Genomic DNA, 13,735 nt, shown 5'->3' with positions numbered 1-13,735 from the left:
TTCCTGGGGCCATTCTAGTTTGAATGACATTCATGTCACATTTCAAATGAAAGATAATTGCACTAACTAACAAAGATACTAAAATGTTTTGTGTTTAGTAGATCGCTCCCTATGCTGGTATCCTTAAACATGACAATCCCACAAAGGGAGCGATCTACCGAACAGCAGATTCAAATTAACAAAAAAAAAACCTTGCTTAATGTTGGTCTTTCAGCTGTTTAGCAGATAGCTCCCTAATTTAGTTACTTTCTTTATGAGGGATTGACATGTCTAGGGATTGCACATAATGATAATTCCACATAAACTTATTAATTTAAAGAATTTAGAAGAATATGCTAACGAACAAATTGTGCGTGGAATTTCGATTGCGAGTTTAGTTCTTTAGTTAACTCCCATCTTGTTATTCGGAAATTCGGAATTCAGGCGACTGGGCAACTGAGTCTATCTTAATTCCTTTAATGAATGCCATTGAACCTGCATGTTGGGTTTGTTTATCATTGATAATTCTCTGTATCTATAAATGGAATGTTAAATATCACCCAGGTGTTTGTCAGGCTCAGGTAAGTCAGTGACTCCTGCCAGGTATAGCTGTGAGGAGGTGACATCACATCTAATACCAGCCTTGAAGCTGTCATTTAACGCAGTTTGTCACAACACTCCCTGTATCTCATCTTGGGCACAGCTCCCTCCCACACCTGGGCTCAGCCCACATTGGGAGGTTAATCCTGCCGCCTGAATAGGCAATCACAGGAGGGAGCAGCATCTTCCAAACAGGAAAAGGACAGCTAGCAACGGAATCAGTGACTGCGAGGAGAAGGGAAGAGAATATAACCCTTCAGGGAGCAAACATAGCTGGGGAGACAGAACCCTGAGTTAGAGCTGGGGAGACAGAACCCTGAGTGATAGACCTGGGCGAGACAGAAGCCTGTGATAGAGCTGGTGGAGATAGAACCCTGAGTGATAGAGCTGGGTGAGACAGAACCGTGAGTGATAGAGCTGGGCGAGACAGAAGCCTGTGATAGAGCTGGTGGAGATAGAACCCTGAGTTAGAGCTGGGGAGACAGAACCCCGAGTGATAGAGCTGGTGGAGATAGAGCTAGGGGAGACAGGCACTGGGGTGCATAGCTGACTGGGTTTTGGATAGGAGATTTTGTTGTGGTACAGTATATAGTAGTGGAGAGCATAGAGCCCACAGTGAAGGAGAGGAACGAAGAAGATGGATGACAAGACTGCCTCAGGTAGGGAAATCCACGGCGAGAATGAGAGTGCTGAAATAAATGTGAGACAGCTACACACCTCTTTAACAGATCATGGAGAAAAAAGTAAGACGTTACAAAGACTACCGGAGAAACCAAAACAAACCGGTGAGACAGCTCTGGAACAAGACAAGCACAAAGAGACTGCTTTGGAACCAGAGGGACCTAACAAGAAAGATCAGAAACAGAAGGAACATTCAGAGATTGCTTTGGACAAAGATAAACCCCAAGAGACAGCTCCCAAACAAGACAAGCTCAAAGGGAGCTCTTTACAACAAGAGAAACACAAAGTGTTAACGGACAATTTAGGACAGGAGACTGAGAAAGAGAAAGCTATACACGAAGAGACCCATAAACAGTCATCTCTAGATCAAGTGACCTCTAAAGATTTAGAAAAAGGGGCCAAGAAAGAGACAACTCAACATCAAGAGACTCGTAAACAGACATCTCTAGAACAGGACATCCATAAAGACACAAATCTAGAACAAGGGACTAAGAAAGTGACCATTTCACAACAAACCCATAAACAGTCTGCTCTAGAACAGGAGACCAAGAAAGAGACCACTAAGCAGCCAGCTCTAGAACAGGAGACCAAGAAAGAGACCACTAAGCAGCCAGCTCTAGAACAGGAGACCAAGAAAGAGACCACTAAGCAGCCAGCTCTAGAACAGGAGACAAAGAAAGAGACCACTAAGCAGCCAACTCTAGAACAGGAGACCAAGAAAGAGATCACTAAGCAGCCAGCTCTAAAACAGGAGACCAAGAAAGAGACCACTAAGCAGCCAGCTCTAGAACAGGAGACCAAGAAAGAGACCCATAAGCAGCCAGCTCTAGAACACAAGATTAAGAAAGAGACTCATAAGCAGGAAGCTCTAAAACACGAGACTGAGAAAGAAACCCATAAGAAGGCAGCTCTAGAACAGGAGATCAAGAAAGAGACCCATAAGCAGGCAGATCTCAAGCCAGAACATGAGCTCCCAAAACAGGCAGCTCTAGAACAGAATACTCTTAAACAAACAGTTGCAGACCAGGAGCAGTGCCAAGAGACAGCTCAAAAACAGAACAAATTTAACAGGAATTCTCTAAAACAGGAGCCAACGAAAGAACAAACTCAGAATGAAGGCCAGCACAAAGAAACAACATTAAAACAAGAGACATCTCTAGGACAGAAGGAGCACAATGAGACATCTGCAGGCCAGAACAAGAACAAAGAGACCGCTCAAAGTCCCTTAGAACAGGAAAAACACAAAGAGACTGTTCAAGAAGAGATGGCCCATGGCACCAAGACAGATAACGAGTCTGGTAAACACAAGCAGACACAAAAGGGACAGAAGGACCAGATAAAAACAGAGAGTGCTGATATAAAAGAGACTGTCCCGGAACAGATAGGATGCAAACAGATACGCCAGGGACAGCAGGAAAAGATAGAGACCGTAAAAGAAAAAAAGACAGCTGAGGAGGGAAAGAGTATAACAGAGTGTGCAGAGGTAGCGCACCCTGTGCTTATACCCCCACTGCCAGAACCTGAGACCCCACAGGGGTGGCTGGACCTCTGTGACAAAGAGTGGGGTCTGCGAGACAGAAAAATCCCGTTTCTAGAGAGTGCAGACTGGAAACACATCTACAAAAAGAGACCGTTTGGGAGAAACTTCCTGAAAAGTCCAAATCCTGAGCGTAAGCATGTTTTCTGTTACCTACCTATCCACCTGTGCATCTACCTACCTGTCTGAGTCTGCCTGCGTACCACCTGTATAACTGCCTACCTATTGACCTGTGCACCCACGTAACAGCACATTTGTATATCTACCTACCTGCCCTGTATATCTACCTACCTACCTCCTCTGTATATCTACCTACCTACCTACCTCCCCTATATATCTACCTACCTACCTCCCCTACATACCTACCTCCCCTGTATATCTACCTACCTTCCCTATATATCTACCTACCTGCCCTGTATATCTACCTACCTACCTCCCTTATATATCTACCTACCTACCTCCCCATATATCTACCTACCTGCCCTATATATCTACCTACCTGCCCTATATCTACCTACCTACCTCCCCTGTATATCTACCTACCTACCTGCCCTGTATATCTACCTACCTGCCCTGTATATCTAACTACCTACCTCCCCTGTATATCTACCTACCTCTCCCGTCTATCTCTAGCTACATACCTAGCTTAGTAATTACTGGGCTTCTACCTATATACTTACCTGTGTCTACTTGTGTAACCGCATAGCTGGTGGTCTCTATTCTCACCTACCTGTGTATCTATTACCTACCTAACTGTGTATCTGCTTCCTGTCTACTCACCACTTGCCTGTTTGTCTACTTAAATGTGTATCAGCCTAGCAAGATGTATATATTCATTTGTACCATTATACCTGTGCACTTACCTGTGCATTAACCTACCTGCATATGTGTCTGTTTACCATCGTACCTGTGTGCCTACATACCTTTATGTCAACCTACTACCTAACTCTTATTCTATCAGCCTGGGAACCTGTGCTGACTCTCTCTCTCTCTCTCTCTCTCTCTCCCCGTCTCTTTCTCTCTCTCTCTCTCTCTCCTCGTCTCTTTCTCTCCATCATTTTGTTTATCCATATTCTGAACAAGTTCTAACCCGTGTCTTCTCAATCAGGTTTGTCGACATATCAGCCGCCCCCACAGGAGGCATGTGACCCTCCACCCCAGAGAAGACCCTTGGAGACATTAGGTGAGTCATTTCTCCCGACTCTTGGATCTCCCAATTAATACGCCCTGTTCCCCTTATCAACCCTTGATAAGCACAGAGGGTGAGCACCACACCCTGGGGTTTATTAACTAAACTGGCGCTTGTGGATAATTAACCAGAAATATGTCAATCGTAGACCAAAATAGCCGAACTTGGGGATTTTTAGCCATCTATTCTTTGGGCTTAGATTTAGCAATTTCGATGGCCGGTTCCAGCCCTTTCCCGGTTTATTGACTAGAGTTCAATATTTTGCATGAAATAAATGTAATTTATTGATTTACTCTAATTTTCCTGTATTTGCATTGAAGTAAATATCAAACTGTAAAATGGACTGTAGGCTCAATATAAAACACTACAAATCTTATTATTTCATATAGAAAAGAGGCAACGCAATGATTAACACACAATTAGACTAATATAGTGCAACGCTCACTAATATAAAAATATAGAGCAACGCTCACTAATACTAACATAGTGCAACGCTCACTAATTCTAACATAGTGCAACGCTCACTAATACTCATATCGTGCAACGCTCACTAATACTAATATGGTGCAACGCTCACTAATACTAACAGAGTGCAACGCTCACTAATACTAATATAGTGCAACGCTCACTGATACTAATATAGTGCAACGCTCACTAACACTAACAGAGTGCAACGCTAACTAATTCTAACATAGTGCAACGCTCACTAATACTAATATAGTGCAATGCTCACTAATACTAACAGAGTGCAACGCTCACTAATACTAACATAGTGCAACGCTCACTAATACTAACATAGTGCAACGCTCACTGATACTAATATAGTGCAACGCTCACTAACACTAACAGAGTGCAACGCTAACTAATTCTAACATAGTGCAACGCTCACTAATACTAATATAGTGCAACACTCACTAATACTAACATAGTGCAACACTCACTAATACTAATATAGTGCAACACTCACTAATACTAATATAGTGCAACGCTCGCTGATACTAACATAGTGCAACGCTCACTAGTATTAATATAGTGCAACGGTCACTGATATTAATATAGTGCAACGCTCACTAATATTAATATAGTGCAACGCTCACTAATACTAACATAGTGCCACGCTCACTAATACTAATATAGTGCAATGCTCACTAATACTAATATAGTGCAACCCTCGCTAATACTAACATAGTGCAACGCTCGCTGATACTAACATAGTGCAACGCTCGCTGATACTAATCTAGTGCAACGCTCACTAATACTAATCTAGTGCAACGCTCACTAATACTAACAGAGTGCAACCCTCGCTGATACTAACATAGTGCAATGCTCACTAATACTAATATAGTGCAACGCTCACTAATACTAACAGAGTGCAACGCTCACTAATACTAATATAGTGTAACGCTCACTAATACTAACAGAGTGCAACGCTCACTAATACTAACATAGTGCAATGCTCACTAATACTAACATAGTGCAATGCTCACTAATACTAATATAGTGCAACGCTCACTAATACTAACAGAGTGCAACGCTCACTAATACTAACATAGTGCAACGCTCGCTGATACTAACATAGTGCAATGCTCACTAATACTAATATAGTGCAACGCTCACTAATACTAACAGAGTGCAACGCTCACTAATACTAACAGAGTGTAACGCTCACTAATACTAACAGAGTGCAACGCTCACTAATACTAACAGAGTGCAACGCTCGCTGATACTAACAGAGTGCAACGCTCACTAATACTAACAGAGTGCAACCCTCGCTGATACTAACATAGTGCAATGCTCACTAATACTAATATAGTGCAACGCTCACTAATACTAACAGAGTGCAACGCTCACTAATACTAATATAGTGTAACGCTCACTAATACTAACAGAGTGCAACGCTCACTAATACTAACATAGTGCAATGCTCACTAATACTAACATAGTGCAATGCTCACTAATACTAATATAGTGCAACGCTCACTAATACTAACAGAGTGCAACGCTCACTAATACTAACATAGTGCAACGCTCGCTGATACTAACATAGTGCAATGCTCACTAATACTAATATAGTGCAACGCTCACTAATACTAACAGAGTGCAACGCTCACTAATACTAACAGAGTGTAACGCTCACTAATACTAACAGAGTGCAACGCTCACTAATACTAACAGAGTGCAACGCTCGCTGATACTAACAGAGTGCAACGCTCACTAATACTAACAGAGTGCAACGCTCACTAATACTAATATAGTGCAACGCTCACTAATACTAACAGAGTGCAACGCTTGCTGATACTAACATAGTGCAATGCTCACTAATACTAACAGAGTGCAACACTCACTAATACTAACAGAGTGCAACACTCGCTGATACTAACAGAGTGCAACGCTCGCTGATACTAACAGAGTGCAACGCTCACTAATACTAACAGAATGCAACGCTTACTAATACTAACAGAGTGCAACGCTCACTAATACTAACATAGTGCAACGCTCGCTGATACTAACACAGTGCAACGCTCACTAATACTAACAGAGTGCAACGCTCACTAATACTAACAGAGTGCAACGCTCACTAATACTAACAGAGTGCAACGCTCGCTGATACTAACAGAGTGCAACGCTCACTAATACTAACAGAGTGCAACGCTCACTAATACTAACAGAGTGCAACGCTCACTAATACTAACAGAGTGCAACGCTCGCTGATACTAACAGAGTGCAACGCTCACTAATACTAACAGAGTGCAACGCTCACTAATACTAACAGAGTGCAACGCTCGCTGATACTAACATAGTGCAACGCTCGCTGATACTAACAGAGTGCAACGCTCGCTGATACTAACATAGCGTAGTCGGATATTAAACCCTATTACTCACAGGCTGCCCAGTTCTCTCCTTTAGCAACATAGAGGAACTTAGCACCGATACAAGGTTTCATTGGAGTTTGTTATACACACGGGGTGTTAAGTAATATTAAGTAAATGTTTTTGTTGCTGTTTATTTGTGATGTTTTCTGCATTTTGTTATTGTTGCTGAGGGAGATTTTTATTTCACACAATGAAAAACATTGTAGATTTGATATGACAAATTAAACTAATTATAGTCTACGTTTTTTTCTTGTGTTTTCAAGACGTTTGTCAGAATTTACATCCACGGCTTTGTCCTGTCTGTCAGCACCGAGGGCTGTCTGCACTGCACACCTTACATTTCACATATATAAAGGGGGACACTTGAATTTTAGGCTGTGCATGGGGGTGTGACCAAGGGCGGGCTGTTCTGAGATATTTTAGGTGATTTAAAAACAATTTATAGAACTAAAATGTAATTTAGAAGAACAATGTGTCTTATTTACACAGACTGATTTCCAAACACATTTATTGTAGTTTAAAGACACATGAAACACGTCTGCTTAAAATAAAATTTGTTTTTTTTTTGTTTATTTTGAAGCCCTATAAGTGCTTTCTTTCACATTGGAATAATAGGTTTCAATTTTACTTTATCTTTTTTCTACCTCCATATCTGAACACTATGCTGAGGCAATGCATTATTGGGTTGGTATAGAATCTTTTTCCAGGGCTGCTTTTAGTTCCCAGTCCGGCCCTGCTCTGTATGTGAGCTGTCTGTCTGTACTGTGAGCCATCTGTCTGTACTGTGAGCTGTCTGTCTGTACTGTGAGCTGTCTGTCTGTACTGTGAGCTGTCTGTCTGTACTGTGAGCTGTCTGTCTGTACTGTGAGCTGCCTGTCTGTACTGTGAGCCATCTTTCTGTACTGTGAGCCATCTGTCTGTACTGTGAGCTGTCTGTCTGCACTGTGAGCCATCTGTCTGTACTGTGAGTTGACTGTCTGCACTGTGAGCTGTCTGTCTGTACTGTGAGCCATCTGTCTGTACTGTGAGCTGTCTGTCTGCACTGTGAGCCGTCTGTCTGTACTGTGAGCCATCTGTCTGTACTGTGAGCTGTCTGTACTGTGAGCTGTCTGTCTGCACTGTGAGCCATCTGTCTGTACTGTGAGCTGTCTTTCTGTACTGTGAGCTGTCTGTCTGTACTGTGAGCTGTCCGTCAGTGCTATTTGCTGTTTGCCAGCGCTGTCAGTTGTCTGTCTGTACTGTGAGTTGACTGTCAGTGCTATTAGCCATCTGTCTGAACTGAGACCTGTCTGTCTGTACTGTGAGCCACCTGTCTGTACTGTGAGCTGTCTATAATGTAAACTGTCTGTCTGCACTGTGAGCCATCTGTCTGTACTGTGAGCTGTCTTTCTGTACTGTGAGCTGTCTGTCTGTACTGTGAGCTGTCCGTCAGTGCTATTTGCTGTTTGCCAGCGCTGTCAGTTGTCTGTCTGTACTGTGAGTTGACTGTCAGTGCTATTAGCCATCTGTCTGAACTGAGACCTGTCTGTCTGTACTGTGAGCCACCTGTCTGTACTGTAAGCTGTCTATAATGTAAACTGTCTGTCTATACTGTGAGCCGTTTGTTTGTACTGTAAGCTGACTGTTTGTATTGTGAGCAATCTGTCTGTACTGTGAGCTTTCTATCAGTGCTGTGAGCAAACACAAAGTACATTAAACATTAATAAATACATAGTATTGACAGGGGTAAGTGGGCCTGTAGGTGCTGTGCCAGTGGCATGACCAGCCTAAAAAGGGGATGCATCCTCTCCAAAAAGGGGTGTGCTAGGCTGGCATGACGCTCATCAGACTAAATCCGCTCAGGACTACAAGTGTGCAAAATGTTATTACCCTTTACTGCATGCCCTGACTGCAGTTTGTGAGGACATTTCCTCGGTGTCCCCAGATGGAGACACTAAGATATAGTAAGGAACAAAAGGGGGGAAATGGGGGAAAGAGACACAGATTTCAAAAAAGAAGAAAAGGGGGAAAAAAGGAGAAAATCCTTAAAGTGAAGGTGTGATTTTTTTTCCTTAGTGAAAATAAAGAATATTCTATGTACAATGTTATCTGCATGACTTTTATCAGAGTGGGAGAGGAACTTTTCTGTTTTTACCCGGGCCGTGCCAACGTCTTCCGGTTCCCTGATTATAGGGACACCCCATTTTTGGTCCCCAGATCCTTCTGTCCCTGTCTGTAGCTGCATGTAGCAATCACGCTTTGACAGTGTGAAGAGAGTCTACAATAAATGTGAGGAGTGTCTGTGTACACAAAATGCTTTCATGAAACCATTTACTAAGCCCAGTTACACAACCAGAGGTTACGGAGTCGCCTTAAAATAGGCCCACTAGGCCCGTCCCAGTCTCACCCTCTGAATTAATAGTATATCTCACTGTGTGCGGATTTCAGTGAGAAAAAGGTCTGCACTTTTTTGTTAAAAGACTTTCGGCAGAAAAACATCACTTCATGCCAGCTGTGGGAAAATCGAAATATAATTAATGATTATTGAGTTATTTAGTCTCAGAGATTCGCATCATTACCACACCAGGGGATCATGGGAAAATGTGATTTGCATGAAATGCCCTCTGCCATTATGTTGTTTATCTTTGCTGCAAAATGTAGGCAATTCTCCAGCGTGGCTGTTATTATAGCTTTCATTTATTCATTCACAAAGAGTGCTTATCACACAGGAGACGAATGTGTTTTTAATCAGAATACTCCCTGCTTGTATAACATATCTCCCAACAGTCCCGGTGAGACAGTCTTGGATATTAGTTACTGTCCCTCCTCTCCAGGTTTATTTCTTGATGTCCCATGTCTAGGAATAACAGGGAAATGTCCCCAGCAAGCGAGTACTCTGACTCTGTCTGTAACCCTTAGATACACTCACTGATACTCTATCTCTGATACTCTCTCTCTCCCTCTCTCTGATACTCTCTCTCCCTCTCTCTGATACTATCTCTCTCCCTCTCTCTGATACTCTATCCATCTCACTCTCTGATACTCTATCCATCTCACTCTCTGATACTCTCTCCCTCTCTCTGATACTCTATCCATCTCACTCTCTGATACTCTCTCTCTCTCTCTGATACTCTATCCCTCTCTCTCTCTGATACTCTATCCCTCTCTCTCTCTGATACTCTATCCCTCTCACTCTCTGATACTCTATCCCTCTCACTTTCTGATACTCTATCCCTCTCACTCTCTGATACTCTATCCCTCTCACTCTCTGATACTCTATCCCTCTCACTCTCTGATACTCTATCCCTCTCACTCTCTGATACTCTATCCCTCTCACTCTCTGATACTCTATCCCTCTCACTCTCTGATACTCTATCCCTCTCACTCTCTGATACTCTATCCCTCTCACTCTCTGATACTCTATCCCTCTCACTCTCTGATACTCTATCCCTCTCACTCTCTGATACTCTATCCCTCTCACTCTCTGATACTCTATCCCTCTCACTCTCTGATACTCTCTCCCTCTCACTCTCTGATACTCTCTCCCTCTCACTCTCTGATACTCTATCCCTCTCACTCTCTGATACTCTATCCCTCTCACTCTCTGATACTCTATCCCTCATACTTTATGATTCTCTCTTTCACCCTGTTATTCTCTCTTTTACTTTGCTAGGTGATTTCAGTGGTTGGACGATCACTACTGAGGAAATTCCTGTGGATAGGAGCAAAGTGCCCCCTGGGGTAGTTGTTTGTTATTTGCCCATTTACAGGTAAGAATATATATATATTTCTGGGATAAATATCTCACAAGTAATAGTAAACTCATTGACTCAGTATTACCCAGTGAGTTCATTATTACACTGTAATCACTATTAGAAGTATGTAATAACTATTAGGTGACTACTAGTTAGCACACTCGTTATAATCAGTAAACTCACCATTAGTAAATATGATCACTATTATTATTCAGTGATCCCATAATTAGTCACTGTTATTACTGTAACCATGATGATCTCACTATTAGTAAGTTTAGTCACTATTATCAGGTCAGCTTACTACTAATGCTATCACTACTACTAGTGAGCTCACTACTTCTCGATGTCAGGTTTGGGAAGCCCTTCTCGATGTTAGGTTTGGGAAGCCCAGCTTGATGTCTGGTTTGGGAATCCCTGCTTATGGCGAGGTTTAGGAAGCCTAGTTTCAGGTACGGCTTGGGAAGCACTGCTTGATGTCTGGTTTGGAAAGCCTTTTTTAGGTCAGGTTGGGGAAGCCCTGTTTGATGTCAGGTTTGGGAAGCCTTGTTTAGGCCAGGTTTGTGAAGCCCTGCTTGATGTCCAGTTTGGAAAACTTAGTTTATATCAGCTTTGGGAAGCCCTTCTCAATGTCAGTTTTGGGAAAGCCTTGTTTAGGTCAGGTTTGGTAAACCCTTCTAGATGTCTGGTTTGGGAAGCCCTGCTTGATGTCTGGTTTGGGAAGCCCTGCTTGATGTCAGGTTTGGGAAGCCCTGCTTGATGTCAGGTTTGGGAAGCCCCGCTTGATGTCAGGTTTGGGAAGCCCTGCTTGATGTCAGGTGTGGGAAGCCCTGCTTGATGTCAGGTGTGGGAAGCTCTGCTTGATGTCTGGTTTGGGAATGCTGTCTGAAGACCTGCGGTGTTTCTTGCAGTTGGTGCGTGAAGGAGCAGTTGGTGGATCTGGTGTCTGAAGGTCTGTGGGCCGAGTTGCTGGATTCATACCAGCCTTATATCTACGTCCTGGACTGGTAAATATAAACACAACCATTGCAGAGCATTGCACACACTACTGCAGAGCATCACACCTTTCTACCACAGAATCGCACACACAACCTGCTGAGCATTGCACTCACTTACCTCAGAGCAATATTCATAGAGTGTTGCACTGTGTGCAGAACGTTGCACTGACTCTATGCAGAACATTGCACACACCCTACAGTATCTTGCAGAGCAGTTCGATGTGCAGTGTGCCAGTAACCAGTTTTTATTTTGCAGGTATGAAGACAGCAAACTGCACAGACAGGTGTATGAGATGCACGTCACCTTGCTGGCAGCAGACAAGACAACGGTGATCGCAAGGCATGACCTGATCCCAGAGAATGACATGAGTGGGGACCCCAGCGGCTGGAACCCAGTAAGTGCACTCACCCTAGGAGCATTGTCCACTGCACCTTAATCAAGTAACGGAGCAGATTGTGTCACACTGACCCCCTTAAATCCATATATTACTTCAGGCAGGCCATGCTGCGAAGCAGGAGTCATGCAATATTTCTCATAATGCACAGTTTGACAGCCGCCATGCAGAGCTGGGTTATTAATCTCCCCATCTGGGGCATACATATCTATGTCTGCCTGAGATTAGTAGTATTTACCCTCCAACGCAGCAGCTGCTTTCTATATCCCTGTTGCCTGGACGCCTAACGCCCAGTTATCCTTGGCAGATCTAGATGTGTATGTGCTAAGATATCCTAAAATTAAAAATTAAAGCAACACTCCTTTAAAACAAAACAATTCAGTAGATATAACCCCAAAGAAAATATTCATATCATTTGTTTTGCATGTTTTCTTTGGGAGCCTTTGCAAGCCCTCCTCTTCTAACCCTGCCCATACTTTCTGTGGCTGTCCAATCACAGACTTCCCAATGCAGCTCAATGAGAAATCTTTGTAAGGCTGTTTCTCTGAGCAATTGCTGCCTCTTGAGTTTATCTTCACTGAGTTAATCAAACCAGGAAGCAACTGGACAGCCAGGTGGTGTAATAAGGTTAATTTATAAGAGTGCCAATTTCTATTGAAATCTGCTATTTTTGTAAAATGATAAAAGAGGACACACTCTTCACATACAAAAGCTGAAATTCTTTATATATTATTCCTCTGAAGAAATCCAAACATTAATCCTAACACAAACACACTAACCCTAGCCCAGAATTTTTCATGTAAAATAAAAGACACAGAATCAGTTTGAGTTTGGCTGACACAGGCACACACACAGACAGACAGACACTCACAAACAGACACTTAAATTCTGACACAGATAAACACACACGCACACACTGACAGACATTCACATATACACAGTCTCACAGACTCACACATCAACAGATGCTTACACAGACAATGACACAAAGACTCAAAGACACAAACAGATGCTCACACAGTGACTCAGACACACATACTGACACTGCAAACAGCTGAGACTTTTCCCTTCTCCGATGCATACATGTTCCTATTGCTTTTTGTCTCCCTCAGGTCTCTCACATATTTAAATCCTACGGGGCAGGAGTTCGTTACGTCCATTTCTTACACAAGAGTAAGGATCTGTCTGTCCTGGGATTTCACCGAACGCGCATTGCTGACAGCACTTTGTTTGTTCAACTTCGGGATCTAGATATACCAACAGAGACCCCCCCTCAATAAAAATCTCTGACAGAGAGTAAACAAACCCCCCCAAACAAAAATCTCCACGGACAGAAAATGACCCCAAAAAAGTCAAAGTAAGGGAAAGATCTCAACAGAACATGTATCTGCCGAACTGGGCCCAAACGAAGATTGGGAATGGCGTCTCGGTGAATGAACTGTGGACAATACGTGGATCAATAATATGAGAGAATTATATTCTTATATCTGAATAAAACAGAACACATTGAAATGCCTCTGTCTGACTATTTATCATCTGTCTCCTACCCAGGAGGCTTTATCAATGTTACATCAAAACATGGTATAATCCTTATTGCACACACAAATATTTTAATAATGGCAGTGTTACTGTGGCCAAGATTAATTCTAGCCTGTGATCACGTGATAACAGGAAAGGACTCTGATAGGTGGAATACTTTATAGTATTATATAGGGATTATAGAAGGATACATATTTTTATTTGTTAAAATAA

At 42.7% G+C, this 13,735-nt stretch overlaps 1 protein-coding gene across 1 annotated transcript; it reads left to right on the top strand.

Annotated features, from left to right (window-relative positions):
• Positions 1-525: 525 nt before the first annotated feature.
• Positions 526-13,495, top strand: LOC134572324 (involucrin-like). Its single transcript, XM_063431220.1, has 6 exons — positions 526-2,930; positions 3,906-3,980; positions 10,512-10,608; positions 11,502-11,597; positions 11,845-11,983; positions 13,096-13,495. Exons 1-6 carry the CDS (start codon positions 1,217-1,219, stop codon positions 13,261-13,263), a joined length of 2,289 nt encoding a protein of 762 aa, XP_063287290.1. The 5' UTR covers positions 526-1,216; the 3' UTR covers positions 13,264-13,495.
• The last annotated feature ends 240 nt before the right edge of the window (positions 13,496-13,735 follow it).

Source organism: Pelobates fuscus, chromosome 9, assembly GCF_036172605.1.
Source record: "Pelobates fuscus isolate aPelFus1 chromosome 9, aPelFus1.pri, whole genome shotgun sequence".
Lineage (NCBI taxonomy): Eukaryota > Metazoa > Chordata > Amphibia > Anura > Pelobatidae > Pelobates > Pelobates fuscus.
Note: the sequence above shows the minus strand (reverse complement) of the source record. Positions and strands in the feature narration are given on the sequence as shown.